This window comes from Panthera leo, chromosome A3 (assembly GCF_018350215.1).
Source record: "Panthera leo isolate Ple1 chromosome A3, P.leo_Ple1_pat1.1, whole genome shotgun sequence".
NCBI classification, from domain to species: domain Eukaryota; kingdom Metazoa; phylum Chordata; class Mammalia; order Carnivora; family Felidae; genus Panthera; species Panthera leo.
Genome location: NC_056681.1, coordinates 32067573 through 32081323, shown reverse-complemented (window position 1 = coordinate 32081323; position 13751 = coordinate 32067573). Strand labels below are relative to the sequence as shown.

At 52.2% G+C, this 13751-nt stretch overlaps 1 protein-coding gene across 2 annotated transcripts; it reads left to right on the top strand.

Moving 5' to 3' along the window:
* Positions 1–835: 835 nt before the first annotated feature.
* On the top strand, positions 836–12110 carry LRRN4 (leucine rich repeat neuronal 4). Of its 2 annotated transcripts, none has more exons than XM_042931594.1 (5): positions 836–1009; positions 2253–2895; positions 4146–4350; positions 8429–8479; positions 10059–12110. In XM_042931594.1, the coding sequence occupies exons 2-5, from the start codon at positions 2262–2264 to the stop codon at positions 11305–11307; spliced, it is 2139 nt and encodes a 712-aa protein (XP_042787528.1). In that variant the 5' UTR covers positions 836–1009; positions 2253–2261; the 3' UTR covers positions 11308–12110. The 2 variants fall into 2 exon arrangements, with proteins under 2 accessions (XP_042787528.1, XP_042787527.1); XM_042931593.1 differs by having other exon boundaries at positions 8342–8479.
* The last annotated feature ends 1641 nt before the right edge of the window (positions 12111–13751 follow it).

Genomic DNA, 13751 nt, shown 5'->3' with positions numbered 1-13751 from the left:
ATAAGGACTGACAGGGGGACAGATCCATGAAGTTCTGGTCCTTGTCTGTGTGCACAATGCTGGGGATGATTAACCCCGGGCCTGGGAGCGGTGGCAGGAAGGGGATGAGGGTGGGGGGTGAAGATCAAAGGCTCTCAGATAAAATGGCCAGTCTTGGAACTCTGGGGAAGAAAGGCTCTGCTCTAAACGAAGCATTTTTAGCATCGTCACAGGTTCAGCATCAACCACTTCAGTCCTAAGGCAGAAATGTTCTTTCTGCATTTCTGCCCTCTTTATTTATCTTCACAAGATGGAGAGACAAACATCCATGATGTCACCAAACTGGGTCCTAGAGAAACCAACCCCAGCATTCTTGGGGACTCCTGGATCTGGCTCGAGCCTGCCCCTGCTCCCCAAGATCCTCTGAGGACCTCTTCTCCTGCCACTTTGTCCTCTGAAGCTCTGCAAGCTTTCCTACGGACTGGGGTGCCTTCCTCCTTGGGAAGAGGGCTTCCTCCTCATTCCAGCTGATCATTCAGCCTCCAACCATCCCAGGAGTGGGAACTACCTGGCAGGAGGATCAGATTCCTGGGAGGTGACTGTGCTGCCTCTGCATCACTGCACCCTTGAGCCCTCAGCACTCCCTTCAGCCAAGGAGAGCTGACTCCCTCCCTTTGTCAGGCCCCCAAAAGGCAGTGTCAGGAGAGGTGAAGATGGGGGAGGGCAGGGAGGAAGTGCCAGGCCTAAAAAAGAGCAGGTTCAGGCCCAGTGGGGGAGGAGGGAGACAGGCAGTGAAAGCATGGGCTAAGGACCATAATGTCTTGGTGGGGAGGGAGGGGCTGCAGGGACTGGAGTATCTCAGGCCCTTGTAGTGGGTGGGGCCAGGAGCAGGGGCACCTGGGAAACAGGCCTCCCTCTGGAATTCACAGTTTAGCGGCTGTCTAAGTCACTGACCCCTGGAATCTGCAAGACAAGACAGAGGACTGCAAAGGGGCATCGGGGGTGCTACACTCCTAAAGGACAGCTTAGGGTGAGTATGACGCACTGCTGGATGGGTGGACTCCTGGCCTCAGTTTTCAGGATCCTTCTCATTGCCTTGACCCCCAACTAGCAGGAGGGAAGCCCTTCCCCTGTAGCCTGGCTGCTCTGAAACCTGGTGGCCAGCAGAGACAGCAGGGTAGAGGAAGTGAGGCTATATGAAGCAGTGACCTCAAGGCCAACCCTGGTTAGAAGTAACTTTGCCGCTCCCAAACCAGCCCACGGCCACATGATCTACCCCTATCTGATCTCCCAGCTGCTCTGAGAAATTCTGGGTACTCTAGAAACTCCACACCTAGGAGCCTTCAGCCATCCCTCCAGAGCAAGGCTGACCTCAGGGGCCCTAGCTTTCTCTGGGACCAGCATGAGACCGGGAAATGTTGACTCCATGTTCTTAACCCTCACAGCTTTCTGGGGGCTCTTTTTTTTCCAAAGCCAACCTCTCAGGAAAGAGCCCTGTCAAGAGAAAGTTCTGCCTTCAGAACTTATTTTAAAATAAGGGGTGCCTCGGTGGCTCAGTCGGTTAGGCATCCAACTTTGGCTCAGGTCATGATCTTGTGGCCTGTGAGTCTGAGCCCCGAGTTGGGCTCTGTGCTGACAGCTCAGAGCCCAGAGCCTACTTCGGATTCTGTCTCCATGTCTCTCTGCTCCTCCCCTGTTCATGCTCTGTCTCTCCCTCTCTTTCAAAAATAAATAAACATTAAAAAATTTACAATAAAACATGACCTGCAAACCAGATCACATGCAAAACAGACTCACCTGTGGCTGGGCAGTTCTCAGGGGGAAAATTGAGGCAACTGAGTTTCCCTGGAATTGATAAAATCTTCCAGAAGCTCCATGTTTCTATTCCAATAGGGCTTCTCTTGACGGGGAAGGCTCATTATTAATAGATGTTTCTGGAGCAGCATCTGTGGACCTGGGGAAAGTTTACAGTAATAAAGAGCACAGTCTCTTCCCTCCAGAAGCTCATGCAATGGGGACAAGGAAGGAGGTTACTTGAAAGTTCAAGGCCAGAGGGGACAGATGAAGGAGGCCTTCTGCAAGCGGTCACCTGTGGATGCTGAGCCACACTGGAATTAGGGGGAAAGGCATCGCTGGGAGCAGGAAGGTCAGGTGTCACAGGAGCGTCCCCCACCCTTCGGGGTACATCCAGGGCCTGTGCTTCTCCTCAGAGCCCGAGCGTAGCGGGGGACATTTGCTGGCTTTAAGGGGCTGTCCCGCTCTTCTCTCCCCAGCCACGCACCATGTGGTGGTTCCTGATGCCGCTGCTGCTGCGCCCCAGCTGGGCAGGACCTCCCCAGGAGAGGGCCCCTCTTTTCCGGCTGACTCAGCAGGGCCCCTGGGAGAGCGGGGCCAGCAACGCCACGGTCTCCCCCTGCGAGGGGCTGCCCGTCGCGGGAGCCACGACCTTGACCCTCGCCAACAGCAGCCTGGAGCGCCTGCCCGACTGTCTGCCGCCCACGCTGCGCAGCCTCGACGGCAGCCACAACCTGCTGCGCTCCCTGAGCGCTGCCGAGCTCGGCCACCTGCCGCAGCTGCAGGTGCTGACGCTGCGCCACAACCGCATGGCGGCGCTGCGCTGGGGCCCCGGGGGGCCGGCGGGGCTGCACACGCTGGACCTCAGCTACAACCGGCTGGCCGCGCTGCCGCCCTGCGCCGGGCCCGCGCTGCCCGGCCTCCGCTCGCTGGCGCTCGCCGGGAACCCGCTGCGGGAGCTGCAGCCCGGGGCCTTCGCCTGCCTCCCCGCGCTGCGCCTCCTCAACCTCTCCTGCACCGAGCTCGGCCGTGACCCCGGGGCGGGCATCGCCGACGCGGCCTTCGCGGGGGTGGGCGGCGCGCTAGAGGTCCTGGACCTCAGCGGCACGTCCCTGGAGCAGGGTGAGTCCGGGCCGCGCCGGGAGTTGGGAGCCGGGCTGGGCATGCGCTCCGGGGCAAGGCCGTGAACTTCCTCTAGGGGTGGCTACCGGGCGCCCTGTGCCGGGGTGGGCCAGGGCGGCTGGAAACTAACCCCACCTCGACTTCCAGAGCCCAGCGGGCCCTGTTCGAAGGGCCACAGTGGGGTCAACTTCCGGAGGCCCAGGAGGTGGGAATTATTATTATCTAACATAGGGAGTTAACTCCTGGAAGCCCAAGAGGTGGGGACTGTTATTGTCTATCTGCTTCACAAAGGAGGGAAGGGCATGGACGGGAAGGCGACAACTGGCCTGTGGTCTCACAGCTCGTTGAGTGGTACGTCCAAATCTGAACCCAGGCATTCTCGATGCAGGGCCCAATCTTAGCCACTCTGTTCTGCTACCCAGCAGAGCTGAAAAATGCTTGTAGAATGGGGAAGTTGGAGGCATCTTGGGGCTGATTAATGAATGTACTTAACACCAAACATGCTAACCCGAAGCAACAGATGTCCTGAGGGTGAATTCATTGATCTTTCTACTTGGTTGGCTCGAATTGTTTCTGTGAACGTTGGGTCTTTCAAACAAGACACAGGAGGGAGGTGAGAATACCAGCTCCCCTGTACTTGGCCGTGTTCTGACTCTAATTCACAAGGTTGGTTTTATTTTTAAAAAAAAAACACTTCATGTGTCTGTAATCACCTGTTCCACCACAGACAGAAGAAAGAGCGAGAATGGGAAACAGGGGAAGTGGTATGGTCTCCATTTGTTAAAAGAGCCACGAAGCTAGGTTCTGGGCCCTCATCCAGCCTTGCTCCTCCTCTCCTACTTCCTCACCTCTCTCAAAAATGTCTCCAGTCCTTGTAGCCATCAGAGTGAAGTCTGGTGTATTTCTGTCTGGAGTTTAACAAGAGGGTGGGGCAGCAGAGACCTTGGAGACAGTGTCCTGGGTTCAAGTCCTGGTTCTGCTCCCACCCAGCTGTGTGGCCCTGGGCCTGTCATTCTCCTCTCTGACCTTGGCTGCCCCAGGACAGGCAGGCAGGCAGGAAGGACGGACTGGCAGTCTCTAAGGGCTCTTCCAGCTGAAATGGCTATGCTTCTAGATTCCCAAAGCTGCTAACTGTCCCCATGCTCAGCAATGACCTTCATGACTCACTTTGTCCCTCTTTGTTTCCTTGATGCTGGGCTAGCCTCTTGATGTCTTCCTGGGTAGTGGGCAGTTCCCTCTCTGTGTTTCAGTTCAGTCCGGGTGGATCAGAGACCTGAGAAAGCTCAGGTCTCTCCACCTGAGGAAGATGCCCAGGCTGAGAACCCTGGAGGGGGACATTTTCAAGATGACCCCTGACTTGCAGCAGCTGGATTGTCAAGACTCTTCAGCACTTACCTTTGTCCACACACACATCTTCGAAGACACTCCTCGCCTACAGGTCCTTCTATTCCAGAAGTAAGTGTTTCTTTCTTTCTTTTTTTTAATGTTTATTTTTGAGAGAGAGAGACAGACAGAGAGCAAGCAAGGGAGGGAGGGGGGGACAGAAGATCCAAAGCAGGCTCTGTGCTGACGGCAGAGGGCCTGATGCGGGGCTTGAACTTGCAAACCATGAGATCATGCCTGGAGCCGAAGTCGGACGCTTAATGAACTGAGCCACCCAGGCACCCCCAAAGTAAGTGTTCCTAAGACCCATCTGAATCACATAACTGATTTCTGCCACTGCGCTAAGTTGAACACATGTAACCATTTTATAGAACTAACCAGACCTTGATTCTTCTCCCTCTGCTCCTTCCCATCCTCTCGGGGCTTCTGTTCTTCCTCATCCTTTGGGTGATATCGTGGTCAGGTACAAGATAGTGCATCGGCCTAATAACCATGGAACTCGGTCTTCTCCAGAGTAACATTAAAACTCCAAAGTCTCATGTATGTAAACTTCCCTTTAAGCCCAGGCTGAGAAACTTGCAGCGGAAACAGGGGATGAGGCATCAGGTTCTTCTCTATCTCTGGATCCACCTGCTTCCCCAGGTGTTTATGCAATTCAGCCTTCCACGGTTTGAACGGGCCAAGGACGAAAGGTGAAAGGCTAGAAGGGTCCTTCTTGCAGTTGGGACCCCAGGTCAGTGCTTTCAGGCCTATTTATCTGAAGTATCACTACATTCACCCTCCTTCTCAACAGGAAGGTGACTTCAACAGGAAGGGCAGTATCACTTTGAAGATGACCCCAGGCTGCCTGCTTTCCTGAGGGCCCACATCTGGACCCTGGGAAGCTGGCACCTTTGCCCTATCATCACTTTCAATGTAGCCATATCTCTCCTTTCTCTGCTAGCCCCAGCCACAGCTGGACTATTCACTCTGGGGCTTGTCATGACAGCAAAACAAATAGAACAGGCACACAGAGCTCTTAGCTCAGCGCCTGGCACATGGCCCATGCTGTAACATTCGTGAAGATGATGGTGGCTGTGAAGAAGGTGATGGGAAGGATGGCAGTAACAGTGATGGTGGTGATGGTGATGATGTGGGTAATGATCGTGGATCGGTGATAGTGGATGGTAATCGTGATGATGATGGTGGTGGTGATGGTGGTGAGTGTAATGTCCTCTCTGGCTCAGACTCCTCTTCTGAGCTTCAGACTTGTGTCTAAGGTATCAGATGTGGAGCCAAACTGCCCCGGCTCAAATCCTGACTCCATCCACTTTCACATACCCTGTCTCTTCCTACCCCCAGTTAAGAACACTGGCAGTTCAGCCAAGAGATTCTTCTTGGCTGAAGAAGCCAAGGGATCTGTCTAAATCATAATCTGATGGAGTCTCCTACCAAATGAAAACACTGCAGTGCTTTATGAAGGACAGTATTTAATTCCTTCTGGCTCATCCTAGGCCCCCCACTGCACCACCTGTGCTCCAACTGGGGGTGGGGAGGAGCCACTTGCTTTCTGGGTGCTCTCAAGCTTCAGAAGCTCATTAAATGCTATCTGACCTACTGGACCCTCTCTCCCCCTTTTCAGCCTGGCCTGCTCTTGGCTCTCCTTAGCTCACCCACAACCTCCCCCAGGAGGCTGTGATAAATCCTGAGTGATGTTTGGCTGCCCTGACATAGGGAGCACCCACTAGAGAGGGGATGGACACCTTCCTGGCTGCTCTGCCAACCCAGCATGCCCAAAGCCCTCCACAGTCCCTTCTGACATGCAGGAGGGAGGGGCGGTATTTCAGCAAAGAAGTGAGAAGAGAGAGCAAATGGAAACTTCTTTCACACTAGGGCTCTGTCAGTTCAGATGCAGAGACATACAGGCATGCACCAGGGTGTGAGCCATCCCTCAGCATGTGGGTGGTAATTCAACTTGATTTTATCAAGTGCAAGTCGCATTGGTGGCAGATATGACCACCAGAGAAGGAAGGGACACATTTTCCTTATCTGTAAAATGAGCAAAATATTATTACCTCGCTGAACTGTCCTAATGATGTCAACATGAGATAATGGATGTAGAGCACTGGGCAATGTTACCTGCTCAAAAATACGATAATCCTTTCATCTCTCCCTTCAGGCAAAAAGAGCAATATTTCCTTCGTGTGCTGAAGTGCTAAGTAAACTCTCATTCTACTATGAGAGCTAGATTTCTACTCTAGCTCTGTGAGATCTCCTAAAACAAGCACATATATGTATATGCTCACATGTGTGCATATATATGTATATGCCCATATGTGTGTGTTGAATTTCAATATAAATAGCACACACATATGTCTGGTGTCCCACGGGAACAGCTGCCAGGTCCCCACCACCCCGGAGTGTTAGAGCAGATCTGAGGAGTGGTCCTTCCTCCTCTAGTACATGAGTAGCCCCCTCAGAGCAGTTGGGGAAGGCACATGGTTCCCAGGCAGATGGAGGAAAGCCTGCCTTTGGTCAGAAGAAACCTGAAGGGAAAGTGCAGCTCCTGTCGCTCTAGATAAATTGTGACTGAGTATATGTAAAGGAGGCAAGGGGGCTTGGGGAGTTGAAAACATTGAGGCCAAACGCTCTGTAAGACCCTAGGGAAGAAAGAACTGAGTGTTGGGAGGGGCCCTGCCATTGCTGGGTGTTCTAAACCCTTTGCAAAACGGCCCCAATAAGTCCTCCCATCCTTGTAGACACACCCCTTCTCAATGTGACTTTGCAGCTCCCCCTGTCAAGAAGTGGAGTCTATTCTCCACCTCTAGAAGCTTGGCTTGGCCATGTGACCGGCTTAGGCAAGTGTGGCATTAGCAAAAGTGATGTGAGGTGAGACTTAAAAGCAGTTGAGGAGGATTGGAGCTCTCCCCTCTTCGATGGTGGGGACCCCTCCACCACCATATGCACTAGCCTGGGGCTAGCCTCCTGAATGATGAAGGGCACATGAAGAGGGGCCCCAGCCTAGTGGAGGCTCCATGTATGTGAGGCCATCTTAGATCTTCCAGCCCTAGCTGAACTTGCCCAGACCACAAGAACCACAGAAGCATAAGAATAAATATTTGTTGTTTTAAGCTACTAAGTTTTGGGGAAATTCTCTACTCACAAGAGCTTCACTGATACACTTCAGTGAGGCGTGTTCCAAAGGACTGGTGTTGAGTGTCATCAGCTACAGTTCAACTGCAAGAGTATATATTCAAGAGTGTTCTCATTAATAAACAGTTTCTGTCACTTCTTGTGACTGGGTCTGGAATAACAATACCTTACTTTTGTGTGGAGATTTACACTTACAAACATTTTCGTTATCCCAGACTCTTTTTTGATACAACAGTGGGCAAGAGAGTATTGTCTTCATTTGATATGAGGGGTGACAGTGACTGAATTGGGTTGGTATCTCCACTTTACAGATGACAAAAAATGAAGTCTAAGGTCATTAAGAGTTTTATCCAAAGTAGTATCACCTAAGCCCTAACAGGATGGTTTTGCCATGACACCTCCATGGCTCTCTGGGGATAGTCTTGACTTGATTTTTTTTTTTTTTAATTTTTTTTTTCAACGTTTTTTTATTTATTTTTGGGACAGAGAGAGACATAGCATGAACAGGGGAGGGGCAGAGAGAGAGGGAGACACAGAATCGGAAACAGGCTCCAGGCTCCGAGCCATCAGCCCAGAGCCTGATGCGGGGCTCGAACTCACGGACCGCGAGATCGTGACCTGGCTGAAGTCGGACGCTTAACCGACTGCGCCACCCAGGCGCCCCTTGACTTGATTTTTAAAGCCTGACTTGGGGTGCCTCTTTAGGTTGAGCGTCCGACTCTTGGTTTCGGCTCAGATCATGATCTCACGGTTCATGAGTTTGAGCCCCACGTTAGGGGGGCTGTGCTGATAACATGGAATTTTCTGTCTCCCAATCTCTCTCTCTGCCCCTCACCTACTTGCGCTTTCTCTCTCTCTCTCTCTCAAAAATAAATAAATTTAAAATAAAATAAAATAAAGCCTGACTTAATGGATTTTCTGTGTATTTCAGCTGCAACTTGAGTTCCTTCCCTCCTTGGAGTCTGCATTCCTCCCAGGTCCTAACCATTAACCTCTTTGGCAACCCCCTCATTTGCAGCTGTGAATTGTCCTGGCTCCTGAAGGATGCAAAGAGGACTGTCCTAAGCAGGTAATACATTTACAAAGCAGATGACTGAGGGGTGAGCTGAAGTTCTCACAGCATTTGCCTTGCTCACGTTGGGCAGTATAGCAGTGTTGGGCAGGGTGGCCACCCCCAGAAAGTCACACGCAGGGCCCCCAAGGAGAACGGCCTTTTATTGCAGCCAGCCAGAGTAGCAGAGAGCATGGAGGAACAGACATGGTGGTATTAATGGGCCAAGCCAGGAGGAGGGGGGCACTCATCACTTCCACTCACATCTCAGTGGCCAGATGTCAGTCAGAGGCCACACCTGTCACAAGGGAGGCTAGGAAATGTAGTCTAGTTGTATGCCCAGTAGGGGAAAAAGAAAAAAAAAAAAAAGAATGGGCTAAGTGAACAGCTAGCTTGTCTCTGCCAAGGCAGTCTTATCATTGCCCCATTTTACAGATGAGTGGGTTGGGGCCCAAAGAGAAGAAGTGTTCACTTAGGTTCATGCAGCTTCTGGGCAGAGGAGGCAGGATCTGTCTTCCTTGAAAACTGTGCTCTTAACCACCGGGCCCCTCTACTGAGTCCCCAGTATGTAGCCTGGTCTCCTGCATCGTTCAGTCCAAGACCAATGGGCTCTTATGGGACAGGGGAAAAAAAGAAGTCCTTCAGACTTCCCATTGGCTGTTGGCTACAAGAGCTGTTTTTACAGTGGGGAGCCATGCCCAGGCTGGCCACCTGGAGAGAACGGAGCGGGGTGGGGGGTGGGGGGCGTGGGCAGGGCTGGCAGGGGACACTTCTGATCCTGAATACTCTCAAACCAGCTCCACTAGCTAAACTCTCCTCCTTGCAGCTCACTTTAGGAGACACCCCCCCCCCCATCCTGTGTGTCTTTTTTCTCACGTCCCACCCAAACCCAGCCGTGAAACAGGGCTCGGTCTACCCCCATCCCCTTCGTGTTACCTCCAAAGATAAGTAGCTAGGCCCTTTGCAGTGAAGGGTCTCACTACAGTATTAATAAGGAGGTTGAAAAAAATGAAGACTGAGAAAGAAAGAAGGAAAAAAAAAAAAGAGGTTGAGAGTGCAGCCTCTTCACAGCACTTACTACTATTGATTTTGGCTGCATGGCTTTAACCTCTCTGTGCCTCTACTTCTTCATCTGTAAAATGGGGATAATAACCTACCTCCTAAGGTTATACAGCTTAAATTAGTTGATACAGTTAAGTGCTGACAGTAGTCACTAGCACATGGCAAGCACTCAGAAAACGTTGGCCAGTGTGAGTATTGTTACTGGTACTCAGCCAGGAAGCAGATAGGTGGGAACAAGATGGCAGACCACACTGGGAGAATCTGGACCACCATTCACAGTGCTGGCCCTGGGTTTTGGTTCTGCCACTTGCTGTCTTGGGCAGTTAGTTCCTCTTGCTGAGCTTGGGTTTCTTTCTCTGCCCAATGGGAGTGTCTCCTCCACAGGTTGCCCTGAGGGTCAGTGAGTGAAGCCGGTAGAGTGTGTAGCATGTTGAGACAGTTTGAGGGAAGCAACTGTCTGCACCGAGGACTCAAAGCCCAGCACACAAGCGGCCCTGATGCCGAATACCCTCTAACTGGTTGGCCTCCCCTCTAGGGCAGCAGACACTGTGTGCACACCAGCTGCAGGATCCCAAGACACCTTCTCAGCCCCTCTTTCGCTGTCCTATCTGCCCAGTATGTGCCATTTGGACCAAAGCACTACCCTCCTGGATTCCAACTCCACCTACTCTGTTCCCGTCACCCACGCACTATCTACACAGAGTCCTGCCACCCCACAGAGCACAGCCCCCTTTACTCCACCTTTGGAAGTCAGACAGAGTGTCACCAAGACCCCCTCCTTCCCTGCGGATTCCTCCACAAGGACTGCATGGTCGCGCAGCGGCATCAGGACGGGGACCACCCCCTCCGCTGCCATCTCCCCAGCAGATGCCAGCAACTCTAGTGCCCTGCGCAGGGCTGCAAGCACAGCCGAGACAGAGCACCAAGAGCACGCCGCCAGGCTTGCCCATGAGTCTGGCATCCCAGCTGCCGCCACCCCATCCACCAGCAAACACCTTGGGCTCTTCCCCACCTCCTGGAACCCGGTGAGGATGCCCCAGCCCGACCACAGGCCACAGGCCACCCCGCAGGTGCCCCACCCGAGTCCTTCCGAGGACACGATTCCAATCTTGCTGTTGGACGACTCCAGTGAGGAGGAGGAGGAGGAAGGGGCGGGGAAGAAGGAGGAGGTGGGAGCGCCTCCCCAGGACGTCCCCTGTGATTACCAGCCCTGCAAGCACCTCCAGACCCCGTGCGCCGAGCTGCAGAGGCTCTCGCGGTGCCGGTGCCCCGGGCTCAGCGGGGAAGACACCGTCCCGGACCCCCCCACGCTGCAGGCGGTGACCGAGACCACGGACACGTCGGCGCTCGTGCGCTGGTGCGCCCCCAACTCGGTGGTGCGCGGCTACCAGATCCGCTACTCTCCCGAGGGCCGGCCGGACAACCAGTCGGCGTCGGTGGTGGCGGACATCTATGCCACCGCCCGGCAGCACCCCCTGTACGGACTCTCGCCGGGCACCACGTACCGCGTGTGCGTCCTGGCGGCCAACCGGGCGGGCCTGAGCCGGGCGCGGGCCTCGGGCTGGACGCGGGCGTGCGCCGCCTTCACCACCAAGCCCAGCTTCGTGCTCATCTTCGCGGGGCTGTGCGCCGCCTGCGCCCTGCTGCTCGTCGCCACCCTGCTGCTCTCCGCCTGTCTGTGCCGGCGGGCCCGGACGCCACACCCGCGGCGCTACGACACGCACCTGGTGGCCTACAAAAACCCAGCCTTTGAGCACAGGCTGAAGCTCCAGACCGTCAGTTAGCCCAGCGCCCCCTCCTCCGGTGGAACTCAGGCCCCCTGGGTGCAGAAGATACAGAGGGTCAAAGATGGCACCCCTTCAGCTCCGAAAGCCGCTCCTTCCTGTGAAGCCAGCGCTCCTCGGGCACACAGGGAGCTTGCCCCGCTGTTTCTCAGTCCAAGGAACCACCGCCTTCCTTCCTCCTCCTCCCCTCTGTGCCCAGAAACGTGCACACCAGTCCACTCCCGATGCCCGTTGCCACCGGGCATCCTTGTGCGTTACTTGGGTCTTTCAGCAGTTGATGCCGCTTGTGTCCAGTCGAATAGATTGCGTATGGAAGTAGATGGAGATAAAAACTAGTTCACACGATTCAGGCTCTTTTGCCATATTGGAAGTGACATCCTCAAGTCCTTTCAGGAAAGGAAGTTCCCTTCATGGTCAAGCTCTGGCTAAGGCAGGTGTCATTCAAGGAATCAACTCCAGTGGAGTCTTCATCTGAGAACTGGGGATAAGGGAGAACTACTGGTTATGTTTCCCCGAGGCCTCCTGGGTTTATTAGTTGTGTCTCAGGATATGGCACAAAATGTGCTTTTGGCTTTGTCGTTAGAACTGCAGTCTGCTGGGAACACTTGTGAGACACGAGGAGAATCTGTGCTTTTTACTCATTGTTTACTGCATTTCACCTGAGACTAAGTAGTCAGAGGAACTATGGACTCCTTAAGAAAGCATAATAAGGTCACTTTCAGGATTTTGTTTTTTAAGAGAGAAGAAATGAGCTTAGGAGAGAAACTCTGGAGGCCTAGGTGGCTCAGTGGGTTAAAGGTCCGACTCTTGATCTCGGCTCAGGTCATGATCTCCCAAGTGGTGAGTTCTAGTTTGGGGGGGGGGGGGGGGGCTCTGTGCAGACAGCCTGCTTGGAATTCTCTCTCCCTCTCCCTCTCCCCCTACCTGACTCGTGCTCTCTCAAAATAAATAAATGAAAAAGAGAGAGAAACCTCAAGGCTCCAACTGGAAGCTAAAGCATTTTGCTCTCAGTTGCATCAAACATTGCCTTTATGATTTGTATCTGAGTGTGCATGCAGTATCTCACTATACCCCTTTTCACTGGTATACAAACTTGGTAAAAAGTGATTTTACAAAATTATAGTGTGGGTCATATTTCTAGATATTAATTTTCTGCATTAGAATTTATTTTTACTTTTCTGTGATGACTGCAACAATTACCACAAACTGGATGGCTTTAAAACAACAGAAATCTATTCTTAACAGTTCAGGCCAGAAAACCATAACCAAGCTGTCAGCAGGATTGGTTTCTTCTGGAGGCTCTGAGAATTACTCCATGCCCCTCCTGGTTACTGGCAATCCTTGGTGATCCTTGGCTTGCAGATAAATCCAGTCTGCACCTCCATTGTCTCATGGCATTCTCTGTGTCCAAATTTCCCACCTTAAATAAAAATTTCTCCCATCTTTATGGGGATATAATTGACATATAACTGTGTGTAAGTTTACAGTGTACAAGGTGAAATGATACACATATATATTGGGAAATGACTACAAAAAGGTTAGTGAACACATCCTTTACCTCACACGGTTACCTCTGTGTGTGGTAAGACCTCCTTTCTAAGCAATTTCAAGTATACATTAACTATAATCATCATGCTGCCTTCTGGGGATCATTAGATCTCCAGAATTTCCTCATCTTACAACTGGAAGTGTGTACCCTTTGACCACATTCACCCATTGTCCCCCACCCCTATGAAGCACCAGTATACTGCTGTTTCTAGGAGTTGTTTTTTTGTGTTTTTTTTAGATTTTCATTTAAGTGAAATCATACAGAATTTGTCCTTCTCTGCCTTATTTCACTTGGTATAATGCCTTCAAGTTCCATCCGTGTTGGTGCAAATGGCGGATTTCCATGTTTATGGTTGAATAATTTTCCTGTGTCTGTGTGTTTGTATATATATACATATATACACATGCATTTTATCCACTCATCCATTGACACTTGAATATAGTTTGAGAGAGACTGAGCAGGGGGTAATAGGCAAAGGAGGGTAGGGAAGAGGGGGAGAGAGAGACAGAGACGGAGAGTCCCAAGAAGGCCCCATGCTGTCAGCCCAGAGCCCAACGCAGGGCTCAATCCCACAACCCTGGGATCATGACCTGAGCCAAAATCAAGAGTTGGATGCTCAACTGACTGAGGCACCCAGGCACCCCCATGTCCTATGTCCTATGGTAAATAATGCTGCAGTGAACATAGGGGTAGGGAGCTCTTCAAGAGGATATCATTTCCTTTGGATATATACCCAGAAGTCAAATTTCCTTCTTCTTACAAGGACACTAGGCATTGGATTAAGGCCCACCCAAATCCAGTATGACTTTACCCTAACACGATTACAGCTACAAAGACCCCATTTCTAAATTAAGATCATACACACAGATACCAGGGGTTCTTGAACATATCTTTA

Bases quoted from the DNA above. Each gene is read 5' to 3' on its own strand.
- LRRN4 (XM_042931593.1), top strand. From the start codon at position 2,262: ATGTGGTGGTTCCTGATGCCGCTGCTGCTGCGCCCCAGCTGGGCAGGA. The intron at 4,351-8,341 runs GTAAGTGTTTCT...TGTGTATTTCAG, and splicing joins CAGGTCCTTCTATTCCAGAA to CTGCAACTTGAGTTCCTTCC. The intron at 8,480-10,058 runs GTAATACATTTA...CCTCCCCTCTAG, and splicing joins AAGAGGACTGTCCTAAGCAG to GGCAGCAGACACTGTGTGCA.